The sequence below is a fragment of the Gymnogyps californianus genome, chromosome 1 (assembly GCF_018139145.2).
Source record: "Gymnogyps californianus isolate 813 chromosome 1, ASM1813914v2, whole genome shotgun sequence".
NCBI lineage: Eukaryota > Metazoa > Chordata > Aves > Accipitriformes > Cathartidae > Gymnogyps > Gymnogyps californianus.
This window is the reverse complement of record NC_059471.1, coordinates 803,540-824,258: the sequence shown is the minus strand read 5'-3', so window position 1 is coordinate 824,258 and position 20,719 is coordinate 803,540. Positions and strand designations below refer to the sequence as shown.

The window sequence follows — 20,719 nt, the reverse complement described above, 5'->3', positions numbered from 1 at the left end:
TGCAGTCTTTTACCCATGAAAGGGACTTTCTTCCTACCCAGGGACTTCTACAATGTTGGTTTTCCAAGGAGGGAGGGAGAGGGCGATGCAGAAGAGGGGCGTCCCCTCCTGCTCTTCGTGCACGTCTTCCCGCCTCTCCATACAGCCACGCCAGTCCTTCAGTGGCCTGACAACACAGATCACGTTCTCTGCACCTTAAGAAAGGCAGAAGAGGAGGGAGGAAGAAAGGATTTGTCAAGATATATAGAAAGACACAGATGTATGGCAAGAGCAGTGCTTTGAGCCTCGTGGTGTACCCGGAGCCTGGGGACATCACCGCAGACACACCGGTGTCTGTCCCACAGTGCTGTTCCGCTGGGATCCGCAGGGAAGTTATTGCTCCATATGAGGCATCAGGGCTGATGGCATCTCTCCGTTACACGCGAGACTGATAGCACCAGCCAAAATTGGATTGTTTGCTATTTATTTTTTTTTAACTTCTGTCAGTGTCACTACTAGCCCAGGAAACACTGGCAACCTGGCTGGGGGGTTTTATCCGCTCCGGCTCTGGCAGCAGGATCCTGCTGCAGCTTCTGCGACCGCTTTCTGGTTTTGTTAGAGGTGTTTCCCCTTCAGGAAGGTGGGTTAAATGATGGGGCCAGTTACGTGTGTGAAGCTCCTCACTCTGCAAACGCTGGGGGCTCTTTATCTTCTGTCCTTAGCTAAGTCTGGCTTTGCGGGACGGTTGTTTCCAGAGCAGTGGTTTCACTGGTGAGATGGCCAACCTCTGCTTGTGATGGGGAAAGGTGCGCAGCAGAAAGTTTTGCAGCATTTTCTAAAGATGGGCAGGGGCTGGATTTGTCCTCTTTCTTCTAGAAGTTCACTGCACCATAAGACCTGCTCCCACTTTGGGATTCTGCCTGTATCCCATCCCCAAGCATCTCGGAGTTGTGCTTGTGTCAGATGTCTCTGTAAACCGCTCTGTGCACTCTCTCAGCCTTCAGCTCCAGAAAATGATCTGGGTGGAAGCAATGAGTAAATCACTGGCTCTCAAAGGCCCTGCTTCCTTGTGAGCTGGAGGTGGAAGAAAGCAAATGTCATGAGTAAAGAGCTTTTTCCAGTGCTGTCCTGCGTGCTGCTGTGGGTTTGTCTGCAAGGCACTGGTGTCTGACTTCCCCAGCGTACACAACGGGACACGGTGATGCTCCTCCATCCCTGTGGGATGTTGTTGGGAGTCTTTGAACAGGAGACGTGTGGAGGCTGGGAAAATAAATATAGGTAGAATGGTCAAGGCTTTATTTTTCAAAATAAGCGAGCTCATAATGGGTTAAGAGCTCATTAGGAAATCTGAGCAGTGTCAGTGTTCCCTCTGTGTCACCCGTACAGAAGCAGTGCAGTGTCTGGTTTCCCCATCAGCTGCAAAGCCGGTTCCCCAGTGCTGCCCACGGCGTGGCAGCTCGCCCGCTTCTCTCCATTCCCCTGCGCCCCGGCTTCCATCCCCACCAGATCCAGAAATTTCCTCTTGCTTGGGCTGGTGCTTCCAGACCGAGCTGCATCTGCCCTGGCTGCGTCCCAGTGCCAGGGAGCAGTGCTCTGCCTGTCTGGGTGTCACAGAGATACCCGTGCAGTCCTGGGGGGGGGGAAACTCTTATGTACCTACCCGATTGCTCATGTTGTTGCTCCGAAAAGCCTCTGATCCCAACGTTTTCTTCCCTCCCGCAGTTCCAGGAGGAGCAGCGCAAGAGGGAGGTGGAGGAACGCCGGAGGTTTCCGCTGGAGCAACGGCTAAAAGAGCACATCATCGGTCAGGAGAGCGCGATAGCGACGGTGGGAGCAGGTAGGACCCCTCGCACGCCGCCCGCTCCGCCCTCCCACATCTTCTGCTCCGCAGGGAAAGCAAGCCATTCCCTCCAGCCCTGATCTGAGGCTGCCTCCGAGCAGGTCACCGAGGGTGGTGGGGGACTCACGGCGAGGTCCGGCAGGTATTTCTTGGCTGTGAGAGAGAACACTTGCTCTTCAGCATGAGAGGGGCTGCCTCAGGTGCAGCAGCAGAGAGGACCATCGGATGCTTTCTTCCCAGGCCCTGGAGTGAGGTGCCTACAAGCCCTTTCGTTCGGGATGAGTTCTCCCTAGACTAAGCGTAGCGGCTCGAAGGCCAAAGCTGACCACGGCGATGCCCGCCACACACCTTTGAGCATGCAGGCAGTTCTCAGCTGAACGCAGTGGCTGAATGTGATGACACTTGAATGTCGAGCTATCTTTTTACAAGATCGTTTGTCTTAAGAATATCACTAATAATTCACGAGCAGTTTTGTACAGCTTTATGTAGAGAAGGCGCTCGCGCACAGGCTGCTTTGGGGAATTTTTCTGTGTCCCTTACAGATCTGGGGCTTCATGCCGCATAAAATACAAGCGCATACTTCAGCCACGCTTTCCTGGCTGTGTGCGCTACGTCAGATCAAAGGCCAGTGTCCTGTCACTGGTACCAGAGCACGGGGAGCTTTAGCAAGACAAATACAGAGTGGTATTTCCCCACCCCACTCTCCCAACGTCCATCGATTCGCAAGCCAGGATTCCCCTGAACCAAAAGTTACATCTTTGTGTGCAGCAGCCCCCGAGAGATTTTTCTTCTGTGAATTTGTCCAAGTTTCCCTTGGATCTCCTGTAAACATCCGGCCTCTGCAGCATCCTTTGGCAGGGAGTTGCATAGCTAGTGAAGAAATACACCCTTTTATTCATTTTCAATCTGCCTCCTGATAGTTCTGCCTGGTGCCCTCTAGTTCTTGTGTCAAACGAAGCCTTTGCTGCTGAGGAAACGGTTGCTCAGCCGAAGCAGCTGCAGTTTACGGCACAAAGCTCTCCTTGCCTCCTAACAGACTGATTTCAGTCGGAGTTCAGAGCCTGGCCCCGCTCTGGTCAGTGGGGGTGGCGATCCTGAGCTCTCAGATGGCATTTGGTGGCGGTTGGTCGTAAGATACCCAGGCTCCGGGGAGGCTGGGAGGGATGATAGCTGGCGGAAGGGTTTATTTGCCTCCTGAGCTCTTTCCATCCTCACCTTTCTGGAGGTGTTGCCAGTAAATACTGAAGATAGCATTAAAGCAAACCCTTCTGTCAGCAGCACGTCCTGGTGATGTTCCCTGCTGTATCCGTGAGCCCTTACAGATACGAGGGGACACCATCTTCTCTTGCTACATCCACTGCCGAGAGAGGAATGCTGCACGAGGCACCTCCTGAAGAGACTGCGCGTTAAAGCACGTTGCCTTTACGAGTCTGCTTCTGTTGTGTTCTGTCTGGGAAGCCGCGGGAGTTGTCTGTGCTACAGATTTGGTAGAACACGTGGTGGCTTCTGTCTGTGAATCCATTGCAAATAGTGCGAGCCTGGAGTATTTCGTTAGCTGGGGTTCCCAAGCTGGGGTGCTGGTGCCTTTTTCTTCAGGTGTTTTTCCTGCACTTCAAATTCTGAGTTTTCACTCTTAAAAAAAAAAATGAATAAACACAGGGAATAAGTGAGGAGTCTGGCCTCTTGTGGCTGTGACGGCACCGTACAAGTGTGCAGCGAGGCTTGGAGGAAAAGGTGATGGTTTTTGTCAGACCGGTGGATGGAGTAGGGGGAAAAACCAGACCAGCTTTTAGGTACACGGGCCCAAACAGAAACCCTGAAGTTCAGATGAGCACAGGCAGTTGCTCCGAGCATAACTTCGTTATGTTAATCAATTAGGCACTTTGAGACGAAAGGAAGTTGGGCATCTGTGGAGCAGAGGGGGATGATTTCTGACTGTACCGGTTAGCCTAGTAAACGCTGTTCTCTCTCGCCGCAAACCTTGCTTTGCTTATACCACCACGGCTCCGGCAGCACCACCCCTGCAAAGCCTGAGCCTGGGGCGTCAGCCCGGCCCTGCAGAGAGCCTGGAGCTGCCGCTGCGCCAGCTCCCAGCCACCCGCTTTCCCTCCCGAGGAGCACTACGCTTTGTCTCTCGCTGGAAGCACCGGCCAGGCTCCATCCGTTGCACGTGATGGAGCGCACGGCCCCGACCAGAGCACCTGCAGGGAAAAGAAAAGAGGGGTCCCCGTCGTTCGTGCGAGGTGGTTTCCCTTGGTGTCACGAGCTTGGGGCAGCCTCTCAAAACTCAGGAGCAGTTTATTTCGTGCTGGACACTAAAAGACTGTAAGGAAATCAAGGCTCCAGCAAGCGGGGCTGGGTTCGATTTGCCGGTCCAAAGGCTGAAAGCCTCTGGATCCTGTTCATAATTCCTTGAACCATCCGGGCATCCCAGTTTAGTGCCTGAGAACGGGACAGCGAGGTAGGACCGGGCTGAGGTCAGGGCAGAACTGCGAGCGCCGTGCTGTCATAAAGACAAAAACCATAGCGGTCTAGTTAACAAAGACGAGTCCTGTGTGATCTGGAAGCCCTGGCAAGAGCCAGCTCTCCCCCTGCAAAGACAACAGCCCCCCTCTGTGTTTGGCGAGCGGCTGTGCCTGGGGGCAGCGGCACGAGCTAATTGGGGAGCTTTGATTAATGGGCAGTGCCGGCTTCTGACACAGGTGGTGTTTCTGCGCATTAGTGTGCCTGCCTTTATGGAGGTTTCTCTTATTGAATTATAGGGAATGTGCTTGATACCCCCGCAGCCTCGGGATATCAGACCAAAAGGTAGCGGGAGAGTCTCCGTCCCCTCCTCCCCCTCTTCCCTTCTGCCCCATTTTTGTTGTTTTCTTTCAGGGAGGGCGAATTGAGAGACGTGACTTTTTCTTTCAAGCACTTCCCGTCTATTTTTGTTATTTATTCTGTTCCCGGCTGGTTTTGCTGCCACTTTGTGGACTCCACGTGCCTCCTGTTTTGCACTCGCCGCTGCAGTTTGTTGGCTGGGAGACTTGCCGCACGCCACGTCTCGAGATTTACCAAGCCTAGCTGATATGTTTAATTTATAACTGCTGCCTTAATTGAATAATCTGATTTAATCCGTCACTCGGTGCACGATCCAAACAGTCTCCAGAGGGGCTCAGCCGAGAATGCAAAGGGAATGTGCGCTCTGGGGTTTGCCGTGTGGGTCCGGGGTGGTGGGGATGCACGGGGGCTGCGACTGCCGCGATGCTTGCACGGAGCTTGCCGCAGTCGTAGCACCAACAGCTTGACATCTCTACCGCGGAGGGAAGAAACCCTTCTCTGTCGTTTCCACGGGATATATCCGAGCCCTGCTGCTCTCTTTTCTGCTACATGAAGCAGGACAGACGACGGCAGGACTGTGAGAAGGTGGATGACGATCAACCGATCATAACAGGGCATCTCCGAGGGTGCAGGATCCCTCCCAGTGCTCTGACTGGGGACGGCGATGGTGGGAGGCAGCTCGGCCGTGGCTGAATGATGCTCTCCCCTCTGCGGGTGTGGTGCGGTGCTTGTTTCATTTTAACAAAACCCACGTTAAATATTCCACCTTGTAACATGTCAGAAAGAAACAGGCAGGTCGTTCCTGTGATCCCAGGAACTAACGGCAGCCTGGATGCTACAACCGGTTCATGCAAATGAGCAGCTAAAAGGCTTACAATTTCCAGGGCACTTTCATAAACGATTATACTCTGAATCTGGTTAGGTCTCATTTGGCATTTCACTTGAAGGTGCAGAGGCACCAGGGTGAAGCAGTGCATGCTTCTCAGGGATCGGCAGAAAGCAGCTCCTGCCTGAGGTGGTGAACCGAAGGAGGGCATTTTTTGAAAGTGTATTTTTGTTTGTTTGTTTTGTGATCTCGTCTCCTAAATATTATGCCAGAGAAAGAATACCTCTTCTGTATAGATACACAGCGTTTGCCAGGCAGTGGTCGCTTAGAGGTGGGGGGTTCAAAAACACCACTTCCCAGTGCTGATTTTCTAAACCTTTCGGATTGAAGTGATGTGTCACGACTCTTCCTGAAGTTGAATAAGGAGGGAGGAAGGACAAGTGCTGTTTATTTTTTAGTGTAGAGATTCTGAATAAAGGGTAGCGCGGAAAATCTACTTTTTAACTATAAAATTACAAATTTCGAACACGCTGAGCAGTTATGACATTGAAATCGGTTGGCGTTTCAAAGCTGAAGGAAAATGGGTGAGCAGGAATACCATCCTGCCCTGGTCCGAAGGAAATTGGTTTTATTTACAAGTTCTGTATTTCGGTGTGTGTAGCACTTCTTGTTGCCGGCAAGTCAGGCCAGACTTTGGAAGGAAACAGCTTTGGTCTAGTTTGAGGTTCATCTTCTTCCGCATCCCGGAGCCACCGACAGTGGGGCTGGACAAGCGGTTCTTCGGGATGCGGTAGACCCGGGACCGTAGATGCAGAGCCTGGACGGAGGAGAGTGATCCCACGGTGGGTATGGACCTGGAGACATCACCCCGTGGTACCCTGAGCCCGGGCGGTCTGAGAAGCACCGCTGAATGAATTGATTTGATAAATGGACATTTATTACACTCACAAATTGGCTGAAACCAATTTCGGTCACATCAACCCCTGATAACTGCTAGGGTATTGATTTGTGTAAAGTAATACAGTGAATTTATCAGTTCAATAGCAAGCTGAAGGGCCTCTCAGAGACACAGCGCTACAGTTACGCTGTTACAGATGTACAAAATAAAGTGAGAGCACTGCAGCGACGCTGGAAATGGCTCCAAAGAAGAAGGCCCAGGCGTCATCATCAGCCTCTTTGCTTGGACATTGGGTCTGAATGTCTTAATGAAATTTCAGCAAAGCAGTGTGACCGACCTCCGTTTATTTCTTTATTTCTGCCGTCCCCGAAGTCACAGGAGGAAGGGGACAGCTTTCCAAGAGGCACAGCATGGCTCTCTTGTGTGGCTATCGACGAAGAGCGGTCAACGTGGCCGGCAGCTGCTTTGTGGGTACAAACCCCAAGGAGAGGAGTGCTCCCGCGGGCTTTCCTAGCTGAGGTTTTCATCCTTCAAACCGGCGCTGGGGTCCCGCTCTGTCCTAGGATGGCACCTTTGTTCCTCTTGCTGAAGCCGAACTGCGCAGCGGCCGACCTAGGAGACCCTCCTACAGCCGTGGCTGCAAGACCTGGGGGTGCGCTGGCCCCTTGCCGGTGACAGCCAGAAGTTTTCAGGTTTTCCAAACCTCGCGAGCGCTGAGGCTAGGCTGTGTGCTAGAGTATCTCGTCATTTTAAGGCTGCTTGTAGAGAAGGTTTTACACCTCGTCACTCTGTTGATCTAACCAACCCATGGACTAATGACGATCAACACCTTCCAGCCGGGATCTCACACTGAAGCACAAGCACTAACTTTATGGTAGTTTTTTATGGGGTGCTTTATATCCCTGGAGTTGCTATGAGTGAGACGAGCATTTACCCATAAAGTCTGGTATCCTGCTGCAGAGGGGAGTGAAAAAAGACCGCACTTAACCTCGCCGCCTTCGGACCATTGAACATGCTGACCCCTGCAAGTGGTCACTCCGTGCCCTGAAGCAAAAGTTTATTACCTTTATTATCTTAGCTGAGATAGCTGCAGAAATTGTCGGCGGTCACGTTATTCTCCATCAATTTTTATAAAATATATCCACCCTGGGTGTTTGACCTCACGTTTGCTGCGATAAAGGGCAGGGAAGGAGCACATGCGGCACCGGGAAGGGCACGCGGTGGGATGCACTCCGAGGCGGGCAGGGGCTGGGACGGCTGCAGCACGCCTGGGCTCGCGCAGACCCTCCTCTGCACCTCTGTGTCACCGGCACAGCCGTTTCCTCCTCTTCCTCCTCCTGCGGTGGCTGTTTTGTGGGGGTGACGTGGCCCGTGAGCGGCTGGAGGGCAGGACTGGATGCCCACCGGACTTTGCCCGTGATTTCCGAGAGAACAGAGCTGTTGCCGGCCGCAGCCCGAGCCGGTCCGTGGGGCCGAGCAGAGGCACCCAGGCAGGGCGAGACAGAGCCGGACGCAGGCCAGTCCTGCAGCCTGGCTCCATGCCCGAGCTAATTCAGCCTTGACAGGAGTCAGGACTTAATAGCGTGACTAAGGCACTGGGTAATGCACCTCGATTGCATCCAGGCATAAACCAGCAAGTCCCCGTGGCGCTGGGGCTCGAGTTCCCACTAACTTCACGATCCCTGCGCTCAGTCCCGTTTCACTGGGTGGATGTGCCCTGGACTTTAAGGTTAAATTGGGCTTTTTCGGCTCTTTGGGCTGACCCCCTGCGTAGCGCAGTGGTGCAAAGCTTCACCTGCAGGCTGAGGTACCACTGCCTTTCAGGAAGGCCTCCCATCTTTCCCTGCCGACTCCGCAGGGATTAGGGATTCAGTCACGCTCCTCTTTGTAAGTCGCTGCAATGGTTAATCACCCGCATTATTAAAAAACGTTCTGCCTTATTTCTAGTTTGAATTCGTCTAGCTCCAGCCCCTGGAGCATGTTAATTTTGTCTGCTAGATGAGTGAGTTCTGTGCTTTCTTGTGGAGATACTTAATGACTGTGGTCAAGTCAATCCTCAAACCTCTCGTTGTTAACCTCAGTAGATTGATTTTTTTCTTGCAGTTTTCAGGCTCACCTGAGGCTTCGTACTTGTTTTCCTAATCCTCACCGGATCTGTCGGCTTCCACCCTACCTGGGTCTCAAGCAACAGGAGCCACTCCAAGAGCTTCGTGGCAAATTCACATGAGACTCCTCGGTGCAGCGGTACGATCCAGCTGCTGGAACGTTTCACTTGAGCTGCTGCTATTTCACGTCTTCCCACCACGTCTGCCGCTGGCAGAGGCAGCGTTTCACTGTCAGTCTGTGGGCTACGATATTCAGCTGCTTTTTACAGGCAAAATGGAAGCATTTGTTAAATATTTTTACATGCAAATCTTTGTACGTGCAAAAGGGAAATATTTCTTAAATATTTCCCATGTCGGTTTACTCTCCCTGTTCCTGCAGGAAGACCTCTTCGCCTGCCATGGCTAGGATGCCTTTTCTTAGCGATCTTTTATCTTCCCATACCCCATCAAGCAGAGGGTTTTGTGGACTGACTTTCTTTTTGAGGTTGAATTTCAGAATTCCCCGATTTTAAAGGTTACCGTCATGCTCTCCTGCCAGCTCCGGGGAGAAAACAAATCCACAGCTCCCCACAGTGCCGGCCGGTGCCCGGTTCCGGGGAGACATGGGCAGCTGCGAGCCCGGGGCTGAGGGACAGGGACAGAGGCTCGGTCCCAGGCTGCATTTTGGGGATGGCAGTCAGGAAGAGAGGAGATGCGGTTTTGGGGATGGCAGTCCCAAAGAGAGACGCGGTTTTATTCCTGCGTTTGCTGCGGACGCCACTGAAAGGCGGCAAACGCAGAGCTTTGCAGTGCCACTTGCGCAGCGGCGTTTAAAGAGCTTTACTTTAAAAGTGCGGTCGAGCTGCGGATCTCTGAGTGATTTCCCTCTGTTCTTCATTCTACCTCTGATGCTGCTATTTTCCTCTGCTACCTTAAAAATAACGTCGGTTATTATTCTTGGGCATCTTGCTCACTTCGTTCCCTACTTCTATCGGACATAACGTGCCGCATCTTCGGTCTCGCTGCCATCTGGCAGCAGCCGTGCGCCGTTGGAAAAGCACGCTTGCAGGTACCGTGTTCGGCGCAGCCTCCCCATCGTTTGTAACGCCGTACGGTTTTGGTTTATGTTGCTTCTCACCAAATGCCACAAAACGCTTTACGACGTGCACCAATCCATGTGGCAAGAATAACTCTTTTTAAGAGCTGTAATACAGGCCGTGTTTAAATAATGCAGATAAATCGGGAAGGCTGAGATGTGAGTCTGTCTCTCCCCCTCTGAACTAAGAGTTGGAACTCCAGTATATTGCCGTGCCGCTGTGGTTAGCTCCCAGGGCACAAACCGTGATCTGGTGAGCTCTGTGCTCTGCTCCGGAGCCTTGCGCCACGTCGTTTTGCTAGAACCAGCTGCCAAGTTGTGTCCAAGCCTTGGTCTGGAGCGTTTCGTGTCCCGTGGTCCCTTCCTGGCTCCAGCTCGGTCCGAGTCCATCCCCGGCGCTCGGTGGGAAGCAACGCGTGGTGGTTCACCCAGAGGGCTGGCGGAGCAGAGCAAGCTCGGATGATTTTGGTTTCCTGGGGCTCGGGTTTGGTTCGGGGCCAGAGTCAGCGGTCCGGGCATGAGGATAACCGTGCTGCTGTGCCCCGTGAGCACTGCTTCTGGTCTCATGGGGAAGAGCTGTGCCCTTGGGCAGCGCCTGCTCCCCCATCATTGCTGGAGCCTGTTTAAGGCAAACTGGGAGACAAATCCCAGTAATGCTTTCCTCACACGTCCCCGTGTCCCATTGGCATACCTCCTTACGAATGTCCTGAAATAAGAGCTTGGTTCATCCCTTACAAGATCTGGGTGAGATCTGAAGCCCCCGCAGATCAAAATTCAGAACGGAACCCACCGAACACCTCCTCCTCTCCCTGCCCCCTTTAGCTACTGCCTGAACTGAGGCAGATGAGCCACCCTGCCTGCCTGCGCCGGTATTTCACATTTACTACATTTACTATTGGTCGCTTCAAAATGTTTCAGGGTGCAAAGACCCTGGGAGTCTGTTCTCCGTAGGCTGTGCTCGGCAAGGGCTTTGCTCAAAGCTTCGTGGCGCTTGCGTGGACTCCAGGGGAGGCTGGACAGGTACTTGGAAGTGAAACCCGTGGAGGATCCGCGCCACGGCAGGCACAGGAGATCCCCGGAGCTGAAGGTAGCTGGGGGTCATTCAGCACAATATAGGGAGAAACGTCCCGCTGGTGGGACTCAACTCGTCCCTGAGCCTCCTCCTGTGGCTGCTGCTTCCCACGCGATGGCATCTGGGGATATACATCTATCTATGTTATCTCTGTTTGTCTGTCATCGTTATCTATGGGATAGATAACTGGGGAGCATCGCTGCACCAAGCTGATACCCGCAGCGGATGGAGGAAACACCTAGTCTTATCTCCCAGTGTCAGTGAACCACCAGATATCAAGTCCAGTCCAACCAAGGGCGTATCTAATATTAAAATGCTAAGAATTATTTACTTAGCCAAAAGGCCAAGCAGCAATGGACCCTTGGTCTGAACCAGGGCAGTCACTTTTGTGCTCCGCAGGCTGGATCCAGCCTGCAGGTGACTATGTTTGATCCTCTTGGCCTCAAAAGCTGTTCCTTATCTTCCAGATAAGCCTAGTGCGGTGATGGTACTGGTTTGGTGAACGTGCTCACGGAGTCTGAGGCTGTTCAGTGGGGCTGTGGGGCTGAATCGCACCTCGGGTGGCTGTGGACACCCGTGGAGCGGGGTAGGAGGCATCACCAGCTCTGCCAGGCAGACCAGTGTCTGTCCTGAAGAAGGGGTGTGCGGTTAGGAGTAGGAGTTTGGGAGGTAATCGGGTGTTTCGGTTTCCTCCTTGCCTTTTGTAAAATTTTCCATTGGTATCTTAACCAGGGTGCCCTTGGACACGGCTGTCCAGAGAGGCGCGGAGATAACCGGCTCGCCTTTCCCAGTCCTTCTAGACTTGCACCAGTTCAGAGCTTTTGTGACCTTCAGTCACCTCCCTCTGTCCGTTCGCACGCGAGAAATAACGCGTAAACCGCTTCAAACCCGCTTTTTCGCAGAAAGGTTGCGCTTGCGAGCAGCCACGGCGGCGTGCCGCTCGCATCCTCCCCTCGCCAGCCCCCGTCGCTCCGTCCATCCATCCATCCATCCCTGTCCCCCCTCCCCGCCGTCTCCCTGGCAACCCTGAGTGCACATCCTGGAAAACTTTATCCGAAATCTGCTCTGGGCAGCTTTCCAAATCCATGCTAACCTGATTAGGTGTCTCTGGGGCCTTGGCTGGCTAATCAAATTAGATAGCACTAATGGTAGTGAGGACTTTGAGTGGGTAGAGAGCAGTAAAACATAGTGTATACTTAGTGATAATTATACTTGCTTTTGTGTCATTGATTTATATGCCTTCCCCCTGCCCCCCCCCCCCACCTTTTTGTTTTCCTTGTCTTTAAATGCAGCTATTCGGAGGAAGGAAAATGGCTGGTATGATGAGGAGCACCCGCTGGTCTTTCTATTCTTGGGATCATCTGGAATAGGTAACGTCTGGGTCGTGGTGAGAGGGACGGAGAGCCCCGCGCAGAGGCCGGGCTGGGAGAGGGGGCTGCGGCAGGGCTGCCCCTCGGGCTCAGCGCAGGCCCGCAGCGCTTTTCGCAGGCTCTGCCTAAAATACCAGTTAAAGGTGCCGTCGTCCTTCCAACTGGTCACCCAGTCCGCCGTCCCGCAGGGCAACCGCCGCCAGACTCCGGCACACACGGCCGCACCTCGTGCTGGGCCACGAGCAGCCTCACGCTGAATTATCCCCGGGGGACCGTCCGCCCGCCGAGGCTCAGGGAGGGGCAGTTCTCACAATAAAAGTGTTATTTGAACAGCCCTGTGCTTTGCAGTGGGAAGACCCCGGGTGGGGTAATAGTCGAAATTTGCTGCTTGCAAACCCAATCTCTGCTCATCTTGCTCCTGTGGGCAAGGATTGCTTTGTAATGGCGGGATTTTATTGACACCGATAATATTTGTCCTCAAGCACAATAAAATGCAACGTGACAGCTGATCAGTTCATGAAATGGACAAAATGACTTTTAGTCAGGGGGAGGTGGGGAAAAAAAAAAAAAGGCAGCTTTAAAGTAACCGAACTGTGACATTTGAAACAACCTCAGCACTTCTCCTGCATCCGCTGACTGCCCGGGTCCTTGGGAAGATGCCGGTGCTGGAGGGGTTAAGGCAACGGGACACACACAGCGATTGCTGCCTGACCAGGCTCCTGCCTCAGAGCAGCGGCAGGCCAAGTATTAACTCTAAATGAGTTGCTATAAAGCTGTATAAAAACAGTCAGAAATGTTTTTGAGACTTCATTGCACTGCTTATAGCAGGTCTGAAGGCTCGGTAATGTAAATTGTCAGCTCTTCAACTCCCATGTATTTCCGTGGGGTTTTTTTTTCTCCTTCTTTACTGCCATAAAAATGAATATTGAAATAAGAAAGCAAAGCAGCTGAGAATTTTATTGTCCCAGATGGGTATTTTACATAGGTCTTGATGTAACAGCAATCTGAAAGCCCAAATATGTGCAAACTAAAATATCTAATGTGTCTTCACATTTCAGTAGATTCCCGCAGCAGTTAAGCACTTTAAAGATCCATTCATATATATGTATATAGAGAGAGTATATATAAGTACACATACATACCTATATGCTTACACATTGGGATCTACAATATCGCAACATACGAAGTCAACAAAGCTTGAACTGAAATAAGATGCTAAATTTTGGCAGAGATTTTACCTGCCAGAGCAGGCTTGCCGGCAGAGTGGTGGATCCCCATTTTTGCAGCCCTTTTGTGGCGATCTAATTAAAGTGATCCTGCAGATCTGACCCACCACATCTGCCGTCACCGAAACACGGCCGGGCCAGGCTGGGGCTGCCGCAGATGTGTCATACTCCGGTCAGACTGGACTTTTCTTCAGCTAGTTTGGTTTTTAAGACAGCGTATTTTTATTTAGAATAGTTGTTTATGGCATATCTGTGTGCCTGCTCTCTGCCCTAACACGGCAGAGTGTTTATTTTTCAGCGTGCAGTTAAATCTGAAAGGGATGTATGTGCAGCGCAGATAGCACCCGGCTTCAGACGGCGTGCGAGGTACGGGTGCTAACCCGCAGAGCATCCTCCGTGGCCCTGAAAGGCTGCGCCTCGCCTTCGCTGATAATCCCAGGAGCCGAGATCAGCCAAATTCTTCATCCGATAAACCCGATAAACCCAGCAATTACGTGCCAGTGGGTGGCAGCAGGGACGAGGGTTTGCTGGCAGAGCCGGGGATATTTCTGACACGGGTAGAGCCTGCCTGTTTAACGAAGTTTTTCCCTAAATAAATAGGTTGGGAGGACAGGATCTGGCCTTTCGTGAGCTGGGGTGTGTGTTCGTCCATGTCAGCGTGGATTTGCTCCATTACTGATTGTTCCTAATCCTAGAATTTTATGACAGTCACCTTATATAAATCAAAGAAAGAAAGAATGTCCCATTTCCCTGAAATTCTTTATCTATAAAAGACATTGCGCGTGAAACTGAGAATATTGGAGTGAATGTAGCAAAAACCTGATCTAACCACACCCTTTCATGGAAAAAAAAATAAAGATCTCTCTGCCCACCGTGTAAGAATCAGCTATGAAAAATGAAGCAGCCGGCGCGGCGATACCGCTCTCCTCATCAACCCCTTCCCTGCCGCCCGGCTGCGTGCGGCCCGGGACCCTCGGCAGGGTGTTCTCCCGGGGATCCCACAGCGATACCCGCTTCCCACGAGTGCCTCTGCAGAAAAAACCATCTGTGTTGGTTACAGGGTGTGCCAGCCCTGGCGTTAGCGCGGCTGACGGACAGACAGACAGACGGCGGACAAACCTGGTTTAACACGAATCTTTTCTTCCCGTCTTTGGAACAGGTAAAACGGAGCTGGCCAAGCAGACAGCCAAGTACATCCATAAGGATGTCAAAAAGGTAACGCCTCTTCCCTTCGCTTTTTGCCATCCGGGTGCTTTCAGTAACGGGCTGGGTTTGGTTTCTCGGTGGCAGGGTCGTTGCCTGGCTTTGTTAGGCTGGGAGCCCAGCTCGCCGGTCAGCCCGGCTGCGCTGCAGCACGCTGAATCCATCCGTAGAAAAGAAACGTGAGGTCTGTCTGTGCGCACCGAGAAAAGCTTCTGCTGCGTTAAAAGGAACCTGTGAAGGTCCCTGTCTGTGTTACCAGTATGTTTGAATTGTAAACATCTGGCTGGCCTTAACAATATCTGGTGTTCCCCGTTGGAGGTTGCTGTCATTTTGGCATCCTGTGTTGTGAACGTCCCTTTTTGCCCCTGCTGCTACTAACACTGTGAATTGTTAGAAGGATAAAATACCGAAAATCCGCTTTACCTGTCCCTAGCTGCGCCACTTGTCGCATTGTACCGGCACGGACAGTGGCGATGGGGCATTGATTTCGTGCTCGGGTTCTTAGCGCTGAAACATTTGGGATCCAAACAGCAGAAGCTGTTTGTGTGGTTTAGTTTGTTATCCGCCTGGCAGTTTTTAGTGAAGGTGGGTTAGAATTATTTCTAGGTGGCGGTGGCTTAGTCGGGGGAGAGTTCAGGGATGTCTGAGATTTTAAAAACACCAAGCATTTAAAGCCGGGCTCCCCGATTCACATTTAAGCCTCTGCCTGCCTTTAGGACGTGCCCAGCTCTCTCCCACGGAGGACCGGGGAAGGCGCAGAGGTTGGAGCCGGGGAAAAGGAGGAAACACAAGCAGAGCTGCCCCCTGCGCCGACGCTAGATTAATTCCTCTCCCCCACATCCTCCAGCAGAGAACGGACACAAGATAAAATGACGCGTGTAGAAAGAAGATCAAAAGTGAAACAACGCTATAAAAAATGGCTGTTCTGGTTTCTTTTCCTCATCCTTCTATAATTGCCTTCCAGAAGCAATAAATCCCGGCTCCTGCCTCTCCAGCACCTTCATCCCCAACTCCCGCACCTGGAACTGGTCAATGCCCGGCCAAACATCAAATGGAGAAATCGGTTAAACACTGAATGTTGTGTTAATTCAATAGCATGCACAAATCGGAGTTTTATTGGTAATGAATCAGCTTGGCCGTCAGTGCTGTAACGAGCGCTGTGAGGGGGGGTCATAAACCCCACGGGCGGTTATGGGGGTGCGGCAGTTGGCGGGAACTGACAGATGAAGAAAGGAAAACCCGTAACCGTCCCTTTTTCATACTGCTAGAGAGGCTGCAAGGTAACGACAAATGCTGACCTCCTTACCCAGCCTGCGTGGTATGAACGGAGACGGGAGGATTGGGAGCAGGATCAGACCAAAGCGAAGCGGGTCCTGCAGAGCCCGGCTCCGCTTTGCTTGTGCCGGCTGTTTGCCAGGACGCCGGTGGGATGCTCCTCGGCACACACGAGGATTGGGCCCCAGTTTTGTACACCTTGCTCTGCCCTGGGCAGTTTGTTGGTATTTTAGTATTTTGCAGGGAAATGTGGCTGTTTTGAATTGAAATCTGTCCTAAAGCGGCCTGAGCTCTTACCACCCCCCTCCCAAATACCGGCATTTCACGGGAGAGTGGCAAACCAGGCAGATCCTCCTGCTTTCCTCCATCCCTTGGGAGTTCATGGCAGCACCGTCTTGGTTTGGTGCCCCAAGGCATCACCCAGGACCAGAAAAGCTCCGAGCTCCCTGTGCGCTGCCAGACGTCCCGTCCATTAGCTCTGAAGCTGAATATACAAGCTTGCCGCCGCCTTAGGCAGTTGGACTAGGTGATCTTTGTAGGTCCCTTCCAACTGAAATACTCTATTCTATTCTATTCTATTCTATTCTATTCTATTCTATTCTATTCTATTTTCTATTCTATTCTATTCTATTCTATTCTTCTCATACTTCTAGGAGCTAGATTATAGCTGCAAGCCCAGGAAATTCAGTGTCTGCAGTGAATCATCAGCTTTTCAAATGCAAAAAGGAAACTTGGGTAGTAGCTGTAAATTCTCTAACAATATTATCTGTTTAAGGTGATCACCCACAAACCTAGTTTACCTCAGCTTTATGATTTTGATTTTTATTTTATTTTTGCGGCGAGGCATTGCGTTCTTCTTGTGATTTATTTCTAAAAAGCTGAACCGCAAGAATATCCATTTTATTTAGCAAATTGCGAGTTGCTGTTTCAGTCCCGTCTGTATCGCTCCGGCTCTAGCGACGAGCGGAGCGTCTGAAGCGAATCTCGGCCGGGGGCTGTGAGCCAGCAGTGGGAACTGTTCCTGGCTCTCTTTGAGGAACTGCAGTCGTCTTCCTCTTCCTCAGAATAACCCTCAGCATTTTGTGATGGATCTGGCCGCTCCGGTGCTGGTTGTCCTCAGGAACCGCAAAACCTTGTGTTCATCCATGCAGCCAGCTGCCTGGTTCCGGAGGAGCCTTCTAAATGTAATGAAAACTTGGAGCACGTTCATCAAAAATCACATCAAGTATTTCTTTCTCTTGCAGGGTTTCATCAGACTGGACATGTCAGAGTTCCAGGAGAGGCACGAGGTTAGTAAATGGGCTGTCTCTGCTTCCAAGGGGTGCAGCTTCGAGTTTAATTTAAACAAATCCTGTCAATGCCCTCATTCCCCTGCATTTGGTCCCTGTCCTGGGTGGTGCTGAGCATCTCCCCGCTGCCGCTGAACGTGACGAGCATCGCCCGTCTCTCAGCCTGGCAGTGGCATCCAGGACCTTCCCGAATTACTCCCACATGCTCCAGAAAATGGGCACTTTGCTGTGTCGAAGACACAGAGCAACAGCAGTTGCTCCGGGCTGTGCAGTAAATCGCAAGGTGGGAAATACCAGCTAAAAAAACAAGTTTAACTCAAAAAAAAAAAAATTAGGAACAGAGACCAAGGAGCGAGAAAAGCTCCAGTAATTTGTATCTGATGCTGTGGCTTCTGTACACAGTGTCGACCCTTGGGGGAAGAGCAACTGAGAAGGGATCGTATTGTGCATGAAAATCTGCAGCCTGGGCACGTGCTGTGCATCACCCACCCGTGCCGGGGCTGTCGGTGGGCCCGTGCCCGGGCAGGCAGAGCTCAGCCCGCAGCCCCGTTCCCTTCCTTACCTCCAACGCGTTGCCGAGTCGGGTGCGGGATCACCGCCTCGGCGTACCTCCCGCCGGAGAAAGGGGCAGAAGCCAGGAGAAGCCAGGACTGTGGTGCAGAGCCCACTCCTCCCATCACACCTCCTGCCCGATTCTGGTGCTGCAGGAGAGGTGGGACATCTCCCACGGTCACCCCCGGCGCTGGGGGGGCCCTAAATCCCTTTGGAGAGCTCTTGTCTCCCCGCTGACCATACAAGAAGCAGCGAGGTCCTAGCTGAGATAGATGGGTTCATAATATTTTTCTTTTGATGGCTGCGTAGGGGCCTTGTGTTTTTTATTGATGCCGATGGTGAGGTGCACCCAAATCCAGAAAGCACGGGATGAGAGATATCCCATGAGGGATCTGAGGATCATCCCCATAAACATTGGAGCTGCTGCGTTCTTTTATGGAGACAGGGAAGGAGGAGGAGGAGGACGCGCTGGCTGGGACCTGGGAAGATGGTGTCTTGAAGGAGAGGAGGAGGAAGGTGCTGGGGAGGAGCTCAGAAGGACTGGTCCAAGATGGGAGTACCATTTCTTTGCATTTCTTGCTGCCGAGGGCTGCAGCCAGCCTCTGCCCCGTACACACCAGGCTGCAAGCGGGCAGGGGTCAGGCAGACCCTCGCGTTCGGCGTGCCGGGCTGTGACGAGGGCTGATTCGAGTATTGACCCGGCACGAGGCAGTGGCAGCCTCAGCGTCGTCGTCAGGAACTGCAGGGCCCTCGAATGGCCGGGGCTAGAAAAGGTCCAGAAAATTTGTTATTTTGTCCAAAGCAGTGAGGGGAAGGGGTGGGGGAAGAGAAAACAAAGACGTGCTCGCAGCTGGCCTGATAGATCGGTTATCATAGGATCCTACACCGTAAGAGTAAAAAATAGATAAAAATAAAGCCGTGTTGATGATTCAGTACAAAGAAAGAGGAGTTAGGAGGAGCAGTATAAATGTATAAAAGATACAAAATACTGTGCCCTGACAAAGACAAGAGGCAGAGCAAAGGGAAGGAATAAAGTAGAGAATTGTGACGAGAGCGATATAAATTTTTCAAGCAAACAAGGATCAGGAGGTCAGCCCAGGAGACAGCGTCCTTTGAAGGAGCCTGGGGAGCCTCACGTAGCCCCGGGCGCTGCGAAAACGAATGCAACAAATTAGCTGCCGTCGGCTAATTTCTGCTCTCCTGTTCCCGGGGCAGCGGGACCCCCCTTCACCTCCGCAGCCCGTGCCCGTGGGAGCGGGCAGGGCCGGCAGCGGCGGTGCCACCCGGCGATGCTCGGGGAAGGGGGATCGCAGCTCTCCCCGGGCAGCCTGCCGAATCGCTCGGCAAAAAGGAGCCACTTGAATCAGAGAATCACAGAACCACGGAACGGTTTGGGTTGGAAAGGACCTTTCAAGGTCATCTAATCCAACCTCCCTGCCACCAGCAGGGACATCTTCAACCCGATCAGGTTGCTCAGAGCCCCGTCCAACCTGGCCTGGAATGTTTCCAGGGATGGGGCATCTCCCACCTCTCTGGGCAACCTGTGCCAGTGCCTCACCACCCTCAGCGTAAAACATTTCTTCCTTCTATCTCGTCTGAATCTCCCCTCTTTCAGTTTAAAACCATTCCCCTTGTCCTATCGCTGCAGGCCCTGCTAAAAACTCTGTCCCCAGCTTTCTTAGAAGCTCCTTTTATAGATTAAAAGGCCACAATAAGGTCTCCCCGGAGCCTTCTCTTCTCCAGGCTGAACAACCCCAACTCTCCCAGCCTGTCCTCACAGCAGAGGTGCTCCAGCCCTCGGATCATTTTGGTGGCCGCCTCTGGCCCCACTCCAACAGGTCCGTGTCTGTCTTGTACTGGAGAAGTTAGGCGCTTGTCGGCGCTGGCCATGGAGAAGCTGCCGTGGCTCCTCGCCTCTGCCAGCCCCGCGGAGCCAGGCTCACCGAAAGGGGACGCACCGGGGCGGCCGTGCCATGGCACACGCGGCTTTTGTCGGTCGCCGGCACTGAGACCACGGCAGACTGGTCCTTCAGCTGTGCTGCTTCCTTGTCCTGGATTAAGGAGAGGAAATGTCTTTGTTTTATGAGGATTTGGGATTTTGCTCCACGGATTCCTTCTGCTTCCCGTACAACCAGCCGGCGCTGACTCGGCATGTCCAGTGTCCTGGAGAACCCCACAGAATTAACAAACTGACTGATAATTTTATTCTTTTCAACTTTTGTACACCTAAAGACGCACCTACAGACCCTGGTCGCTTGAAAACGCTCCAAGCTGTATGTCAAAAATCACTTGTCATTTTTGCCAAAACATTTCTATTGTCAGAAATATTCTTCCAAATAATCTTCTGAATTTTGTAACCTAATTTAAAAAATCGTGATGTCAAGTAGTGAAGTCGGTTATTGACACAGGAAAAATATTTTCATCGTGGCCTCTTCCCGAGCTTTGATTCCCCACCAGAGCCACCTGCCACACATAATCCTTTGAATTCTTGCTCTTCAAAAAGGCTAAAGGAGATGAAAATAGGTGTTGGACGGCTGGGATGGGTCACTCGGACACTGCTTAGAAAAGCAGGGGTGGTGCCTTTTCGCCTGCTGCGGCTGCTCCTGCAGATTCTGCTGGTTAAAGCTCTGGGCGAGCTAATCGCTCAGCAGCCACCGCTCTGCATTTTGCCAAATTGTTGCTTATTAAGCTGATTGCGGGATACCCGGGGTGCGAGGGATGTCACAAAAAATGTAGAACTTGATTTGTCTGCCGCAAAGAGTCGTGGCTGCCCGCTGAGCTACCGAGAGGGCTTCGTGCCTGGCGTCCACGGCTCAGCTCTCACGTGTCCTGTTGCTTCCTCCTAGGTCGCCAAGTTTATCGGCTCTCCGCCTGGCTATGTGGGCCATGAAGAGGGCGGGCAGCTCACCAAAAAGCTGAGGCAGTGTCCAAATGCCGTGGTGCTCTTCGACGAGGTTGACAAAGCCCACCCGGATGTCCTCACCATCATGCTGCAGCTGTTCGATGAGGTAAATCCGCGTTTCAGGGTCGGAGTTTGCACGGGGGCCGTTCGGAAGGTGACAGTGAGTGGTGCAAGGGACGAACGGCGGCAGGAGACATCCTGGAGCGGAGCTGAAATGCTCCAGATCAATAATCCCTTCCAAAAAATGTGACACCCCCCCCGCAGCCAGTCAGCCTCTTCTCCAT

The 20,719-nt window shown here is 52.4% G+C and overlaps 1 protein-coding gene across 1 annotated transcript in view; it reads left to right on the top strand.

Moving 5' to 3' along the window:
* CLPB (caseinolytic mitochondrial matrix peptidase chaperone subunit B) overlaps positions 1–20,685 on the top strand; it is a 79,884-nt gene extending 59,199 nt beyond the window's left edge. Inside the window, exons 7-11 of the mRNA XM_050911533.1 lie at positions 1,702–1,816; positions 11,911–11,988; positions 14,374–14,429; positions 16,937–16,981; positions 20,380–20,685. Of these exons, the coding sequence (XP_050767490.1) occupies positions 1,702–1,816; positions 11,911–11,988; positions 14,374–14,429; positions 16,937–16,981; positions 20,380–20,685 (600 nt within the window). The remainder of the gene's footprint in view (positions 1–1,701; positions 1,817–11,910; positions 11,989–14,373; positions 14,430–16,936; positions 16,982–20,379) is intronic.
* The last annotated feature ends 34 nt before the right edge of the window (positions 20,686–20,719 follow it).